The 15831-nt window shown below is 68.5% G+C and overlaps 6 protein-coding genes across 6 annotated transcripts in view; 1 reads left to right on the top strand and 5 right to left on the bottom strand.

Annotated features, from left to right (window-relative positions):
* Positions 1–1948, bottom strand: EMIHUDRAFT_453347 (hypothetical protein; the record flags this gene model as incomplete). The annotated part of the gene is made up of 7 exons (XM_005759945.1): positions 1771–1948; positions 1105–1690; positions 940–1028; positions 786–868; positions 654–705; positions 158–201; positions 1–36 (listed from the first exon to the last, which is right to left on the bottom strand). Coding segments are annotated over exons 1-7 (1032 nt in total), but the record flags the coding sequence as incomplete, so codon positions are not given.
* Positions 1949–2598: 650 nt separating this feature from the next.
* EMIHUDRAFT_218569 (hypothetical protein) lies at positions 2599–5424 on the top strand (the record flags this gene model as incomplete). The annotated part of the gene is made up of 5 exons (XM_005759944.1): positions 2599–2678; positions 2872–3061; positions 3195–3796; positions 4054–4931; positions 5033–5424. The coding sequence occupies 5 exons, from the start codon at positions 2599–2601 to the stop codon at positions 5422–5424; spliced, it is 2142 nt and encodes a 713-aa protein (XP_005760001.1).
* Positions 5425–8051: 2627 nt separating this feature from the next.
* On the bottom strand, positions 8052–10664 carry EMIHUDRAFT_218568 (hypothetical protein; the record flags this gene model as incomplete). Its single annotated transcript, XM_005759943.1, has 2 exons — positions 8052–9887; positions 9981–10664. 2 exons carry the CDS (start codon positions 10662–10664, stop codon positions 8052–8054), a joined length of 2520 nt encoding a protein of 839 aa, XP_005760000.1.
* Positions 10665–10727: 63 nt separating this feature from the next.
* On the bottom strand, positions 10728–12242 carry EMIHUDRAFT_218567 (hypothetical protein; the record flags this gene model as incomplete). The annotated part of the gene is made up of 2 exons (XM_005759942.1): positions 10728–11453; positions 11637–12242. The coding sequence occupies 2 exons, from the start codon at positions 12240–12242 to the stop codon at positions 10728–10730; spliced, it is 1332 nt and encodes a 443-aa protein (XP_005759999.1).
* A 137-nt stretch (positions 12243–12379) lies between these two features.
* On the bottom strand, positions 12380–12706 carry EMIHUDRAFT_218566 (hypothetical protein; the record flags this gene model as incomplete). Its single annotated transcript, XM_005759941.1, has 1 exon — positions 12380–12706. The coding sequence occupies one exon, from the start codon at positions 12704–12706 to the stop codon at positions 12380–12382; it is 327 nt and encodes a 108-aa protein (XP_005759998.1).
* Positions 12707–14121: 1415 nt separating this feature from the next.
* The window catches only part of EMIHUDRAFT_453346 (hypothetical protein), a 2893-nt gene continuing 1183 nt past the window's right edge, over positions 14122–15831 (bottom strand). Inside the window, exons 2-5 of the mRNA XM_005759940.1 lie at positions 15229–15288; positions 15087–15127; positions 14726–14909; positions 14122–14651 (exon numbers count right to left, since the gene is read on the bottom strand). Coding sequence (XP_005759997.1) covers positions 14338–14651; positions 14726–14909; positions 15087–15127; positions 15229–15288 — 599 coding nt within the window. The 3' untranslated portion in view covers positions 14122–14337. The remainder of the gene's footprint in view (positions 14652–14725; positions 14910–15086; positions 15128–15228; positions 15289–15831) is intronic.

The raw sequence follows: 15831 nt of genomic DNA, 5'->3' as shown, positions 1-15831 counted from the left end.
CCTCTTGACGATCCGCTTGCCGTCCATCTCGTCCATCTGCGGCGGCGGAGCGGGGGGCGCAGCGGTTGGTCGGGAGGGAGGCGGAGGCGGAGAGGAGAGGAGGGGGTAGGCGCGGCGAGCAGGCCGTGCGGATGCGGGGAGGGGCATCGGCTCGCGCCTTTTTGCCGCACCCGTCGCACTTGTAGTCTTCGAGCGACTCACCTTTGGAGGGAGGGCGAGGCGTGAGCAGCTCGGCTGCTTCTCAGCCGCGTCTCGGCCGGGCCTCGTCTGTGTCTCGGCCAGGCCTCGCCTTCGAAGTCGAACTTGAGAAGCTCTAGGAAGTCTAGGAAGTGTCTAGGCAGTGTCTAGGAAGTGCCTCGCCTTCGAAGTCGAACTTGAGAAGCTCTAGGAAGTCTAGGAAGTGTCTAGGCAGTGTCTAGGAAGTGCCTCGCCTTCGAAGTCGAACTTGAGAAGCTCTAGGAAGTCTAGGAAGTGTCTAGGCAGTGTCTAGGAAGTGCCTCGCCTTCGAAGTCGAACTTGAGAAGCTCTAGGAAGTCTAGGAAGTCTAGGAAGTGTCTAGGCAGTGTCTAGGAAGTGCCTCGCCTTCGAAGTCGAACTTGAGAAGCTCTAGGAAGTCTAGGAAGTGTCTAGGCAGTGTCTAGGAAGTGCCTCGCCTTCGAAGTCGAACTTGAGAAGCTCCTCGACGCTCTCGCTCGTCCCCTCGACCTACAGCGCCGCTCGCACCGCAGCCAAGTGAGCAAGCGGCGGGAGGCGCGACGGCAACGGCCGCGCGAGGAGCGGCGCACCACACCCACCCTCTCCCCGACCCGCTGCGCCGCGCCGCGCACCCACGCGCGCAGCCCCGTCTCCGGCGTCTCTGGCGTGCGGCCTATGTGCGGACAGCCGCCCTCACGCCGCCAGCCTCGCCCTCCGCCTCCCGCCACGCGGCGGCGCGAGCACCGGTGAGGGCAAGGGTGAACCCGTTCGCGTCTCGCTGCATGCGCCCGGTCTGGTGGCCGCAGCTCTCGCATGTGACCACGCTCGCGTACCTGACACACACACACACCGCCTCAGCCCGCCCCGTCCCTCCGGCCTCGGCTCATCTTCTCGCGGAGCGGCGCGCGCAGAGCCCCGAAGAGGTGGTGCTGCAGCGTCTGGCACTCGAGGCAGTCGTACTCGTCGCTGCCGCTCGCCTCGGGCGCACCGCGCAGGTTGGCGTTGAGCAGCCGGTTGATGATGCCCGCGATGGCGAACTCGTGCGAGTCGTGCATCCGACCAAAGTCCACCCCGATGCCGGCGCACGCGGACAAAGTCTTCCGCACGACCGAGCGCGGCGCGATCCACTTGCGCGCGCCCGGGTTGGCGTACATCCTGACCAGCTCGTTGAGCTCGCAGATCACGCAGTCCGGCTCGCCGCAACCCTGCTCGTGCTCCGCCGGCGGCTTGTGCCGCGGCAGGCCGCGCTGCATGTAGTGCCAGAGCGGGCCGTGGAAGAGGCACTGCACGACGACGTTGAGGAAGCACGTGTTGCCCACGTTGGCCATCCCCGTCACGGGCGCGGCCGCGCCCTCGTCAATCAGCGCCTCCACCTCGGGGTCGGGCTTGAACGGCTCCCACGGAGGTGGAAGCGCCGCCGCGGCCGCCGACTTTGCGGCCAGCGCGCTGGCGCTGGTGCCGCTGCAGCACACCTGCTTGTGGCCCGCCTTCCAATCTGCGCGCGAGCGAAGGCCGGGTCGGCAAGGCAGTCATGCGGGGTGGAGGTGCGGCCGCAGTGGCGGGGCGCACGCGCACCGAGCCTCTGGCATTCAACCGAGCAGTACATCACCTCCTTGCACTTTGAGCATCGCGTGGTCGATGGCTTCTCGCAGACAGCACACGTCTTGCCGCCATCCGTCGTGCCGCGCGGCCTGTTCGGCGGCGTGGGGCCATGCATCCGCGCGGAAAGGGCGAAGGCCGTGGCAGAGGCGCTGGCGGCAAGCAGCGAGGAAGAATTCTTTGTTTCACAAATCTGTTTCCAACGGTTTCCGCCGATAACGATTGGGGTGGGGGCCCCAACTCGTGGTAGGCCACTAGTTTATCGTAGGGTACTCACGGATACCTCTCCTGAGTCCCTCTCGTGTGCCCTCGCGCACATCGCATGCGGTCTTCACTCAGCCTCCGCTGCTGTGAACACCAAACTTGCACTTCAGCTGGTGCGCGCTTTCGCCGCCTACTTTCGCGAGCGCGCTTGGCTCTTGCTCCTCATGCGCGGCGCTCTCGCTGCGCTCTCTCCCTGCTCATGGGACCTGATGCCGCGCCACCTCTGTGGCCGCTCCATCCTCTCTGACGGCGCCAGCCCTCCGGCTGCGCCATCTCTCTTTGGTTGGCACAGAATCTGTGTCTGCGCCATTCTTGCTGTCGCTGGCGACTGTTTCTGGGCAGCAGTACACGATGGGCGGCGGCCTCGTCTGCCGCGCTTGTGGCGCTCTCGTGGTCGCCTCAGCTCTGCCACGACGGCCTCGTACACCTGGCGGCCAGGGGCGGTGGCCCCACAGCCCACTCTTGGTGCTGCTGTTGCATCACGTCTCGTGGCGTGCTTCTCCTTTCTCTCTGGACCCGCCGGCGATAAGCTCTGCTGTCATGTTGCTCTGGGAGATCTCTATCCAAGGCAGCACTCCGGCACTTGCTCCGCCCGTGCAGCGGCGCTTGCTGCTCTTCGAGTGAGCCTCGTCTCGCTCTCTTTGTCTGCTCAAGCCTCGCCTCGTTCGCCCTCGTGGGCGGCGTGGCGGGCGGCTGTCTCTGCCGCCGCCTCGAGTGAGCCTCGTCTCGCTCTTCGTCTACTCGAGCCTCGTCTCGTGTGCCGCCTCTTGGGCGGCGTGGCGGGCTGCTGTCTCTGCCTCCGCCTCGAGTGAGCCTCGTCTCGCTCTTCGTCTACTCGAGCCTCGTCTCGTGTGCCGCCTCTTGGGCGGCGTGGCGTGGCGGGCGGCTGTCTCTGCCGCCGCCTCAAGTGAGCCTCGTCTCGCTCTTCGTCTACTCGAGCCTCGCCTCGTCTGCCGCCTCGTGGGCGGCGTGGCGGGCGGGCGGCTGTCTGTGCCGCCGCCTGGTGTGAGCCTCGTCTCGCTCTTCGTCTACTCGAGCCTCGTCTCGTGTGCCGCCTCTTGGGCGGCGTGGCGTGGCGGGCGGCTGTCTCTGCCGCCGCCTCGAGTGAGCCTCGTCTCGCTCTTCGTCTACTCGAGCCTCGCCTCGTATGCCGCTTGTGGGGAGCGTGGCGTGGCGGGCGGCTGTCTCTGCCGCTGCCTCGTGTGAGCCTCGTCGCGCTCTTCGTCTACTCGAGCCTCGTCTCGTGTGCCGCCTCGTGGGCGGCATGGCGTGGCGGGCGGCTGTCTCTGCCGCCGCCTCGAGTGAGCCTCGTCTCGCTCTTCGTCTGCTCGAGCCTCGTCTCGTGTGCCGCCTCGTGGGCGGCGTGGCGTGGCGGGCGGCTGTCTCTGCCGCCGCCTTGTGTGAGCCTCGTCTCGCTCTTCGTCTACCCGAGCCTCGTCTCGTGTGCCGCCTCGTGGGCGGCGTGGCGTGGCGGGCGGCTGTCTCTGCTGCCGCCTCGAGTGAGCCTCGTCTCGCTCTTCGTCTACTCGAGCCTCGTCTCGTGTGCCGCCTCGTTGGCGGCGTGGCGTGGCGGGCGGCTGTCTCTGCCGCCGCCTCGAGTGAGCCTCGTCTCGCTCTTCGTCCACTCGAGCCTCGTCTCGTGTGCCGCCTCGTGGGCGGCGTGGCGTGGCGGGCGGCTGTCTCTGCCGCCGCCTCGTGTGAGCCTCGTCTCGCTCTTCGTCTACTCGAGCCTCGTCTCGTGTGCCGCCTCTTGGACGGCGTGGCGGGCGGCTGTCTCTGCCGCCGCCTCGAGTGAGCCTCGTCTCGCTCTTCGTCTACTCGAGCCTCGCCTCGTGTGCCGCCTCTTGGGCGGCGTGGCGTGGCGGGCGGCTGTCTCTGCCGCCGCCTCGAGTGAGCCTCGTCTCGCTCTTCGTCTACTCGAGCCTCGTCTCGTGTGCCGCCTCGTGGGGCGGCGTGGCGTGGCGGGCGGCTGTCTCTGCCGCCGCCTCGTGTGAGCCTCGTCTCGCTCTTCGTCTACTCGAGCCTCGTCTCGTGTGCCGCCTCGTGGGCGGCGTGGCGTGGCGGGCGGCTGTCTCTGCCGCCGCCTCGAGTGAGCCTCGTCTCGCTCTTCGTCTACTCGAGCCTCGTCTCGTGTGCCGCCTCGTGGGCGGCGTGGCGTGGCGGGCGGCTGTCTCTGCCGCCGCCTCGAGTGAGCCTCGTCTCGCTCTTCGTCTACTCGAGCCTCGCCTCGTGTGCCGCCTCGTGGGCGGCGTGGCGTGGCGGGCGGCTGTCTCTGCCGCCTCGAGTGAGCCTCGTCTCGCTCTTCGTCTACTCGAGCCTCGTCTCGTGTGCCGCCTCGTGGGCGGCGTGGCGTGGCGGGCGGCTGTCTCTGCCGCCGCCTCGTGTGAGCCTCGTCTCGCTCTTCGTCTTCTCGAGCCTCGCCTCGTGTGCCGCCTCGTGGGCGGCGTGGCGTGGCGGGCGGCTGTCTCTGCCGCCGCCTCGTGTGAGCCTCGTCTCGCTCTTCGTCTACTCGAGCCTCGCCTCGTGTGCCGCCTCTTGGGCGGCGTGGCGTGGCGGGCGGCTGTCTCTGCTGCCGCCTCGAGTGAGCCTCGTCTCGCTCTTCGTCTTCTCGAGCCTCGCCTCGTGTGCCGCCTCGTGGGCGGCGTGGCGTGGCGGGCGGCTGTCTCTGCCGCCTCGAGTGAGCCTCGTCTCGCTCTTCGTCTACTCGAGCCTCGTCTCGTGTGCCGCCTCGTGGGCGGCGTGGCGTGGCGGGCGGCTGTCTCTGCCGCCGCCTCGTGTGAGCCTCGTCTCGCTCTTCGTCTCCTCGAGCCTCGCCTCGTGTGCCGCCTCGTGGGGCGGCGTGGCGTGGCGGGCGGCTGTCTCTGCCGCCTCGAGTGAGCCTCGTCTCGCTATTCGTCTACTCGAGCCTCGTCTCGTGTGCCGCCTCGTGGGGCGGCGTGGCGTGGCGGGCGGCTGTCTCTGCCGCCGCCTCGAGTGAGCCTCGTCTCGCTCTTCGTCTACTCGAGCCTCGCCTCGTGTGCCGCCTCGTGGGCGGCGTGGCGTGGCGGGCGGCTGTCTCTGCCGCCTCGAGTGAGCCTCGTCTCGCTCTTCGTCTACTCGAGCCTCGTCTCGTGTGCCGCCTCGTGGGCGGCGTGGCGTGGCGGGCGGCTGTCTCTGCCGCCGCCTCGTGTGAGCCTCGTCTCGCTCTTCGTCTCCTCGAGCCTCGTCTCGTGTGCCTCCTCGTGGGGCGGCGTGGCGGGCGGCTGTCTGTCTCTGCCGCCGCCTCGAGTGAGCCTCGTCTCGCTCTTCGTCTACTCGAGCCTCGCCTCGTGTGCCGCCTCGTGGGGCGGCGTGGCGGGCGGCTGTCTCTGCCGCCGCCTCGAGTGAGCCTCGTCTCGCTCTTCGTCTACTCGAGCCTCGCCTCGTGTGCCGCCTCGTGGGCGGCGTGGCGTGGCGGGCGGCTGTCTCTGCTGCCGCCTCGTGTGAGCCTCGTCTCGCTCTTCGTCTACTCGAGCCTCGTCTCGTGTGCCGCCTCGTGGGCGGCGTGGCGTGGCGTGCGGCTGTCTCTGCCGCCGCCTCGAGTGAGCCTCGTCTCGCTCTTCGTCTACCCGAGCCTCGTCTCGTGTGCCGCCTCGTGGGCGGCGTGGCGTGGCGGGCGGCTGTCTCTGCCGCCGCCTTGAGTGAGCCTCGTCTCGCTCTTCGTCTCCTCGAGCCTCGTCTCGTGTGCCGCCTCGTGGGCGGCGTGGCGTGGCGGGCGGCTGTCTCTGCCGCCGCCTCGAGTGAGCCTCGTCTCGCTCTTCGTCTCCTCGAGCCTCGTCTCGTGTGCCGCCTCGTGGGCGGCGTGGCGGCTCGTGTGCCGCCTCGTGGGCGGCGTGGCGTGGCGGGCGGCTGTCTCTGCTGCCGCCTCGAGTGAGCCTCGTCTCGCTCTTCGTCTACTCGACCCTCGCCTCGTGTGCCGCCTCGTGGGCGGCGTGGCGTGGCGGGCGGCTGTCTCTGCCGCCGCCTCGAGTGAGCCTCGTCTCGCTCTTCGTCTACTCGAGCCTCGCCTCGTGTGCCGCCTCGTGGGCGGCGTGGCGTGGCGGGCGGCTGTCTCTGCTGCCGCCTCGTGTGAGCCTCGTCTCGCTCTTCGTCTACTCGAGCCTCGTCTCGTGTGCCGCCTCGTGGGCGGCGTGGCGTGGCGGGCGGCTGTCTCTGCCGCCGCCTCGTGTGAGCCTCGTCTCGCTCTTCGTCTACTCGAGCCTCGTCTCGTGTGCCGCCTCGTGGGGCGGCGTGGCGTGGCGGGCGGCTGTCTCTGCCGCCGCCTCGAGTGAGCCTCGTCTCGCTCTTCGTCTACTCGAGCCTCGTCTCGTGTGCCGCCTCGTGGGCGGCGTGGCGTGGCGGGCGGCTGTCTCTGCCGCCGCCTCGAGTGAGCCTCGTCTCGCTCTTCGTCTACTCGAGCCTCGTCTCGTGTGCCGCCTCGTGGGGCGGCGTGGCGTGGCGGGCGGCTGTCTCTGCTGCCGCCTTGAGTGAGCCTCGTCTCGCTCTTCGTCTTCTCGAGCCTCGTCTCGTGTGCCGCCTCGTGGGCGGCGTGGCGTGAATGTAGGCTTCACGCTGGGGTCGCTCCTCGTCACGAGCGCATCTGCCCCTCTTCTGGCTTCATTGGGATGCGAGGTCCGTCTGCACCCGCTCCCTCCACTCTGCGTTGGGATGTCAGGTACTGCGTAGCTCTTCCGTTGTGGAGGCACGCGACTCCAGACTGACCCTTTACGCACCAATGTATCACACCTCACGGTGCTGATGCTTGGTTCATGTGGAGAAGCCGAGATAAACTAGTCCGCCGATAACGATTGGGGTGGGGGCCCCAACTCGTGGTAGGCCACTAGTTTATCGTAGGGTACTCACGGATACCTCTCCTGAGTCCCTCTCGTGTGCCCTCGCGCACATCGCATGCGGTCTTCACTCAGCCTCCGCTGCTGTGAACACCAAACTTGCACTTCAGCTGGTGCGCGCTTTCGCCGCCTACTTTCGCGAGCGCGCTTGGCTCTTGCTCCTCATGCGCGGCGCTCTCGCTGCGCTCTCTCCCTGCTCATGGGACCTGATGCCGCGCCACCTCTGTGGCCGCTCCATCCTCTCTGACGGCGCCAGCCCTCCGGCTGCGCCATCTCTCTTTGGTTCCCACCCACCCTCTCCTTGGTGGCATGCTAAGCTCTCACGCTATCATGGGATCCACCGTGGCTCTCACGGCGAAGTCAGCTCGAGCCTCTGCTCGCGTAATGGGTCCTGTCGTCGGCCCATCTTACCTCTCCCCCCTCTTTATGCGGGGGAGACTCCCGCGTCGTTTACGCGGCGGTAGGTGCTCCACGTGTGGTGAGCTCCACCTCTCTCTCTACTTGGTCTGAGGTGCGAACCCTTACGGCGCCGCGGCCGGCTGCAGGACGTTGAGGTTACCTCCGGACCTGCAGTTCGTCCAAGCTGTTTGAGTCCCAACCCTCCGCCTTTAGTGGCAAGACCCCGGGGGATGTCAGGTACTGCGTAGCTCTTCCGTTGTGGAGGCACGCGACTCCAGACTGACCCTTTACGCACCAATGTATCACACCTCACGGTGCTGATGCTTGGTTCATGTGGAGAAGCCGAGATAAACTAGTTCGTAATGCTAGAGAAACCCCGACGGGAGTTGGATACACCGAGCGTCGACCCTATACAACTAGCCCCCCCCCCCCTCGCACGTGACACTGGGGTCTGCGCTGGGCGGCACGGGAGACGCGAAAGAAAAGAAAGGGGCGAGCCTTTTTTGCAACAAAACCCGCTCCTACGGTGCATGTACATGTAAGCGCGGCGAAATCAAAGCCAGACAATAGAGTATATTTCACCACATCACAGACAAATAGATAGTACACTCGCTCGGTCTCGCTCTCGGGGATGACCCCAGGCGCCGCGAGCGAAAAGAGACGCGTGCGAATCCAAAGTACAGAGTGGGGGAGGGTACAGCCTGAGGGGGAGCCTCCCCGCCGCCCGCGAGCACCTCCTCCGCCCGTCTAGTCCTCTCGAAGGATCGGGTCGTCATCGTACACGAAGTGCCTCCCCCCACCGCAGCGCCAGCCGTTCCCCTGCCGGAACCACGAGAAGCCCTCGGGGCACGGCCCTCGCTGCCGCAAGCGCTCCATGATGCGCTCCTCCTCGTCGATCGCCTCCTCCTTGTCGCCCTCCTCGAGCTCGTCGAGCTGCGCCGCTCTCTTCTTGCGGTAGGCGATCGCCGACCGCACCGCCGTCAGCACCGGCCCGGCCTGCCGCCGGAGCGCCTCGTCGACCGCGCCTGCCGACGCGCCGGTCCGGCGGAGCACGCGAGAGCGCAGGTCGTCCGGGAAGGGCGCGCTCCCGTCGGCGAAGCCGGCGAGCAGCCTCTCGAGCTTGTCGCGCGCCGCGTCGTCCTCGTCGTACCCGAGGCCGACGATCGCCTCTTGCAGCGCCTCGGCGAGGTCGTCGTCGGCGCCCGCCGCCGGGTCGTCCTCGTCGCCGCTGTCCATCTTCGCCTCCAGCAGCGCCTTCGCGATGTCGATGTCGAAGCGCGGCTCCCGCTGCACGGCGGGGCCGGCCGTCATGAACGGCGAGGCTGGCGAGGCGACAGCCTCCTCCGCCTCCGCCGGCTGGCCCTTCATCTGCAGCACCGTCGCCAGCGCGGCGTCGAGCGCCGCGTCGGGCACGACCGCCGTCTCGCGCGTGGCGCACTCGACGGCGACGCGCCGCACGTACGTCTCGACGTCGCGGCCGTTCGCCCAGCGCGGCGCCGCGACGAGCCGCCGCATCCACGGCTCGAGGCTCTCGGCACCGGCCGGCAGCTGGAGCCGCTTCTCACCGAGCTGCTGCGCCGCCATCGTTGCCGCCGCGGCAGGCGCGAAGTCCGGAAAGTCGATGACGTCCGACACGCGCGACTTGAGGCCCGGGTTCACCTCGTCGAGCAGGCGCGACATCTGGCCGGCGTAGCCCGCGAAGATGACGACCAGCTTGCCGCGGTACTGCTCCTCGGTCAGCAGGTTGACGATCTCGTCCACCGCCTCCTGCATGTACGACCGACCGAGAGGATCGTAGAGCCGGTACGCCTCATCGATGAATAAGACGGCGCCGCGCGCGGAGTCGAAGATGTCGCGCGTCCGCGCGGCGGTCTGGCCGACGAAGCCTGTGGAGAAGTCGCTCGCAGAGACCTGCACCACCTCGGCCGAAGGGAGCACGCCGAGCGCCTCGAAGAGCATGCCCATGCGGCGCGCCACCGTGGTCTTGCCGGTGCCGGGCGAGCCCTGGAAGCAGAACACGAGCGCGAGGTCGTCGATAGGGTCTCGCCCCGCCCTCTTCGCCGCCGCGCAAACGGCCTGGTACTCGGCCAGCCGCGTGCGGATGGCCTCGCAGCCGATGAGGCCCTCAAAGACGAGAGACGGGTCTCGCACGTGCGGCTTCTCGACGAGGAAGTCCGCGAGCAGCAGCTCGCCCTGCGTCGCGCGCTCGTCGGCCGGGAGCGCCTCGAGGCGCGCCTCGGCACGCACGACCGCTGAAGAGACGCAATTGTCGACCGCCCCCGCGTTGCCAAAATTGGGCCGCATCCGAGCCTTTGCGAGGTCGCGGCGGACGACCTGCTTGGCCGTGTCGAAGGCGACCTCCTTGCCGCGGCGAGCGACGTTGCGCATCAAAATGCGCAGCAGCGCCTGATCGTCGTAGTCCTCAAAGACAAACGCGTTCTCCAGCTGGAAGCGGCGCGCGAGGCCGGGGTTGCCCTTGCGCAGGAATCGCTCCATCTCTTTGCGGTAGCCGAGCAGCAGGACGCAGCGATCGGCGCCCACGTCGCCAGTCACGCGCGACACGAGCGTGTCGATCACCGCGGTCTTGTACGGGTCCCCGCCCGCGGCCCCCCCGCCCGCCGGCCCGCCGAAGCTGCCCCCGCTCGCCGGGTCGAGGCCGTACGCCTCGTCGATCACGAGCACGCAGCCGGCGGACTGGTCAAGCAGCGCGTTCGTGCGCTCCTCCGACTGGCCGAGCGCCGAGCCGATCATGTCGGACGGCGTGGCGAGGACGACGTCGCCGACGGAGAGCAGCCCGATCTCCCTCAGAATCTGGCCGTACAGCCGCGCGACCGTCGTCTTGCCCGTGCCCGGGTTGCCGAGGAAGACGCGGTTGAGCGAGACCTCCGCCGTCGGCAGCTCGAGCTCCTCGCGCGCCGCGTTCGACTCGGCGAGGCGCAAGAGCGCGTCGACCGACGCCTTGACGGCACCGAGCCCCTCCATCTCGCGGAGAGCGCGGAGCGGCGCGCACGTCTCCGCGTCGAGCGGCCTCGGCGGCTCGCCGAGCAGGTCGTCCCTCTCCAGCGCAAAGATATCCGGGCTGGCGCCCGCCTTGCGCTCGGCGACGACTCGCGCAGTCTGGCGCTCGAATGCCAGCTCGAGATCGGCCTGCACCGCGCGCGCATTCCCAAAGCCTAAGCTGCCGCGCCCCTTGCCCAGCCTCCGCGTCGCAATCCTCAAGTACTTGTCGTCGCGGACATGGTAATTTGGGCGCGTGCGGAGCTGACTGCGCAGCAGTTGCAGCAGCTCGGCGTCGTCAAAGTCCGGCAGCGCGAAGCGGCGGCGGAGCCGGCTGGAAAGCGCGCCGTTGTTGAAGTTCATCACCTGATCAAGGATGGATGAGTAGTCATAACTCGCGTTTGTTGGCGGTCAACGGGCGGTTGATTAGACCTCTGTGAAGAGCTGCTTCTCGTACCCCGCCACGACGACGGCGAATCGGCCGCCGCGCGCGTCCATCTCCTCCGTCAGGCGGTAGAGCACCTGCCTCGCTGCCTTCTCGCTCGTGCTCAGCTGGTGCGCGTCGTCGAGGATGAGGACGCCTCCCGTCTCCGCTTTCGCGCGGATGTCCTTGCGACGCACGCCAATGTCAAAGTCGTTGTCCCGCCGGCTGACGCTTGTCCCGTCCGAGAGCTCGAACCTCACCCGCCCTCCGAAGTGGATGTCGTACGAGTCCTTGTACGGAGGCCGCGCGCGCGGCGAAGTGTCGTGGCGCACGATCCGCCCAAAGTGCCCCCACGTCCCCTCGCGCCGCGCCTCGACCACGTCACCCACCTGCAGCCCGCCCTCGCCCGGCTCGTCGAAGCCCTTGAGCACCTCCTCGAGCGCCTCAACGCCGCCGTCCTGCAGCTGCGCGCCGGTGACGCGCACCACACGCCCGGAAGGCAGCACCTCGAGCTCGCCCAGCAGCCGCGCGTACAGAAGGGCGAAGGCGGTCTTGCCTGTCCCGGGGCTCCCCGTGAGCACCAGCGAGAGCGACTTAAGCTTCGGGTCGTCGCCTCGCTCCTTCTCGAGCGCGACGGCGTCCCTCAGCAAACGGCAGTGCGCCTTAGCCTCGCGCAGCCCAACCAGACCCTCCAGCTCGTCCAGCGCCGTCAGATCCTCGTCGGCCGCCTCGTCGGCTGCCTCGTCAACCTGATCGCCCGTTGTCGCCGCCGCCTCCCTTCCCGCCGCCGCCTCCCTTCCCGCCGCCGCCTCTCCCTCGCCGCCGCCGCTGTCGGCATCGCCACCGTCGAGCAGCCGCGGCTCGAGAGGCTCGAGAGCTGCCTCGGCGCGCGCCGCGATCTGAGCCGCCACGGGCAGCAGCGCTGGCCGCGTCAGGCCCACGCACAACGCGTGGCCGAGCGCGGCGTTGGCGTCGCTCTCCACCAAATGCAGCGCGGTCGCCAAGTCCGAGTAGGGCTCGACCACCTCGCCGGCGAGCACGCAGCCGCACTGCAGCGGCGAGTCCTTCTCCTCCTCGTGCGCCGACAGCGCGGCCGCCAGCCCGGCGGCGTTCGCCAGCTCGTGCTGGCACATGCCCTCGAGCAGCCGCGCCGCGAGGGTCGCCTCGTGCAAGTGGCCTCCTCCGCTCGCCTCGAGCAGGAGCCCCTCCACCACGTCGTGCGCCTCGATCCAGCGGCCCGCAGCCATCAGCGAGGCGGCTCGCGACTCAAACTCGCCGAGCGGGCGCGGCGGGGCAGCGCCCTCCGTTTGCTCAGCGAGCTCTGCGACTCGCGTCGCGAGCGGCTGCCCAATCAGCGGGCGGAGGGCGGCGGCCAGAGGCGGAGAGGACACACCGCCGCCGCCCAGGAGCGCCTCGCGCAGCGACCCGCCTCCACCTGCCAGCGCCTGCTTGAGCCTCGCCCGGAGCGCATCCTCGCGGCCCTCCGCCTCCTCGGCGGCACCAGAGAGGCCTGGCATGCTTGGCGAGATTCTCCGGCTCACCTCGCCTCCCTCGGAGAGGCACCTCGGGCCAGAGGCGCGAAGGAGCGGGACGCGGGCGGGAGGGCAGCCCACAAGCCCAGCAGCAGGGCCCGCCAACCAGCCGACGAGCAGCATCAAGACGGCTCGTCGGAATCGGTCTGGATGGCAGATTCTGGCTGGATGGCCGCATGCAGGCCGGCCTGCTTCAACCCGTCGCAAATGTGCTGCGCGACAGGCCGCTCCCACGTGCCCACGACCGAGCTGTACTCCCAATGGGCCTGCATCATCAAGCGATCCGCCTCCGATTCGGAGAGCTCGCACACCATCATCAGCACCCGCGCCACGTATTCCCGCATGTTGAAGCCGTCGTCCATCAGGAGCACGCTGCACAGCTCGCCGCGAGCGGACGAGGTGGCGTCCATCGTTGGCGCACGCGCTCGCGGCGGCATCGCGTCCGCCATCGTTGGCGCACGTGCGAACAACGCACTCGTAGAGGCGGCAGCACTCAGGAGCATCACCGCCGGGCGAAAACATGGCCATGGCGGTCTCATCGGCGAAGCGCACTGTTTCTTTTTAAAGATGCCCTGCAAGTATAAGCGCGTTTGCTATTCGAAATACCTGCGTTTCCTGTACAGGAAGCGACAGTCTCCAGACACACACCTCATACACACATATGGAGCCCCTCTCTCGCCCCCCTGGCGGCGGCAGTGGCCATGGCGACGCTGACGGCGGTGGCACTCGTGGGACGTGGCGGTGACACTCGTGGCCGCGGCGGCGCCTGGGCAGCAGAGAGCTGTCGCTGCAGTGCTGGCGGCAGCTGGCGGCGGCGGCTGGATGCGGCGGCTGGCGGCGGCATTGCTGGCGGCGGCCACGCGGGGGAGGCGTTGCTGTGGCGGCGATGCAGCGCTGTCCTCGCGGCTGACGTGCGCCCGGGATAGCAAGCACTGGCAGTCTGCCGGCGCGGCCGGCGCATTCGAATGCGCCCGCCGCGCCGGCAGACTGTTGGATGGCCACAGTCGCGAAAGTGGGTGAAGTCCGTGCGGCGCCGTGGCAGCGGTGGCCAGGCGGCCCCTCTCGGTGCGCCACCGCGACCGCGTTGCGCTCTCGCGCCTCGCCATGCTGCAGGCTGGACGAGGGACATTTGTCGCGACTTTCAATAGGGAAAACGCAACGCATCTTGAATATGCCTGCAGCGCATCTTTAACCAGAAAGAAAGAAAGAAAGAAAGAAAACAGTAACCAGAAAGAGCGGGCTAAGCGCTGGGACGCGTTTAACTTTCATTCCCGGGAAACCCTCAGGAACTCTCAGGGAAAGACGCCAGCGCCCAGGCCGCCACGGCCCCTGGAGCTCTGGGGCCACGAGAGACTTCAATTCGGAGGCATGGACTACGCTGGTGCCGTCCTCATCTCCACCGCGATCCTCATGCTCTGCGGCCGCGTCGTCGTCGCGCTGCTCCAAAGACATGCGATTACCTCGGCGCTTCACGTGCACCACCCGCGTGCCTCGCCTTCGCAGCGGTGGCCGTTCCCGCGGCTCGGCTCACTCGACAAACGCTTGCGCATCGGAGCAGTCCTCGGGCTGCTCACAGTGGCGACAGGCTTGCTGCCAGCCGCTGCACAGTCATACGTGGGCTGGGAGAGCTCCGTCGGAAAGGCTGCTGGTGTAGCAGCCCGCTGGGCCTGCCTGGCAGGCGTCATCGGCACCTTGAGGACCGTGGCGCAGCGGAGAGCGCGGAGATGATCGGATTCAAATCTATAGTACTGCGTTCAGGGCGGGTGTTCTCACACGCTCACGGCGCGCGCGCGCGCCGCGCGCGCGCCCCGTCCCTGGCTCCCGCGCTCCAAGAGAGCTCAGCTTGTCGCGCGCGTGGAGCGCGGACGACGCTACGAAATTTAAGCGCTTACCGAACATACAGCCGAGTCTGGAGCCAAAAAGGCGCTCTGTACTGGAGTTCCAAGTGGGTCGGGGATAGTTTTATGAGCCCCCCCGCCCCCCGCGACCGCCGTGTGCGCCGACGGCGGCCGAGAGGTCGTGGCAAGTCGTGGGTGGAGCTCGAGTCAGAGCCACCGGCCCCTCGCGGTGCGCCACCCGGTCACTCGGTCTCCATCGCGGTGGCCTCTCCGCCCTCCTCGCCGCCGGCGTTGCCCTTCTGCTTCTCGACAAAGTGGTTGACGGCCGCCTCCATCGACCCTCCCTGCGCCGAGATCTTGCCGAGGAGGGAGACGTCCTTCTTGCTCATCAGGCGCAACGCCTTCCACATCCAGACCTTGTCGTTGGTGAGCAGGTACTCCTTCTCGATCCCCGCCTCGGGGTCGAGCTGCTCGACGAGCGGCTGCAGGTACGCAGACAGGCTCGGCACCGCCTGCTTGTTCCCCTCCGCGGCGATCGACGCGAGCGAGTTGTCGCCTACTCGCACCGCCCCCCTCCTCCCTCACACTGCCCCCGCCTGTGAACAAGCCGCCCGCGCGCGAGCCGCGCGCCCAAGTTCCACAGCCGAGACAGCTCCGAGTTGCCCAGCTGCTGCCGCTTGCCGCCCGCGCGCGCCGCCGCGCCGCTGCGCCGCTTCTTGGCGCCGCCCGCCGCCAGCGGCGCGCTCTCCGCCTCGGTGGCGGCCCGGTCGAAGGCGGCGCAGCCGTCGCGCTTCCACTCGAGCCAGTGCCGCTCCTGCGCCGTTGTTACTATTGTGATTGTTAGATTCCGAGCCAGTGGCGCCCCTGCGCACTGCCCGGCGACGTGGGGAGGCGCGGACAGCAGCTGGTGCCGCAAGCTTGGCTTGCACCTCGGCTGGATCTCGGCTGCACCTCGGCCGGATCTCGGCCGGATCTCGGCTAGACACCTCTCCCGCACGAGGAGCCGCTCGAGCGCCGCCGCGAAGAGAGGGCCTGGGGGAGGGTGGGAGGGCGGTGGGGGGGGAGGGGAGGGTGGGGGGGCGGGGAGGGTGGGGGGCGGTGTGTGTGTGTGTGTGTGGGGGGGGGGGGGGCACCGTTGGGTGCGATGCCGGCGAACAGCTCGAAGGCGCGCGCGCGCAGTTTCTCGGCCGCCTACTTTTTGCTCAACATCTTTTACTTCCAGCTCACCGGCGCGCCCGAGATGGTGCCCGCGATGCTGCTGCTCGGCGCGCCTCCGATCCTGCTCTCGCTGCTGCGGCTGAAGATCTTCCTGCGGGACGAGGCGGCGCTCGCAACCTACGCCGCCTACCTCGCGGCGATCGGCGCGGCCGTGCTCGGAGGCGGCCTCCTGCTGCAGCAGCGCGCCGAGGCGCACCGCGCCGACATCCACCTCTTCGTGGCGGTGCGCGACCATTTCACATCGAACGGCTTCACGTGGACGGCGGGGCTCGACTACCCCGACGGGTTCAAGCCGCCGCGCGCCAGTGGCTGGCTCGGTCTCTTCTGAGCGTCTCGTTGCGCGTCAGTGTCCGTGCGCCGCAGCCTCCCTCCTGGGCTGACCGCCCCCCCGCGGCCGCCGAAACGGGAGCGAACCAACGACATCAACGCGGGTGGAAGAGAATTAGAGAACGAGAAGGAGCTCGCTCGTAGTACAATGTAGTAGCATCGGCGCATGGCCGGCATGCACTTGGAAAGAA

Source organism: Emiliania huxleyi (assembly GCF_000372725.1).
Source record: "Emiliania huxleyi CCMP1516 unplaced genomic scaffold EMIHUscaffold_79, whole genome shotgun sequence".
Taxonomy (NCBI): Eukaryota; Haptophyta; order Isochrysidales; family Noelaerhabdaceae; genus Emiliania; species Emiliania huxleyi.
This window is presented reverse-complemented; position numbering and strand designations above follow the sequence as displayed.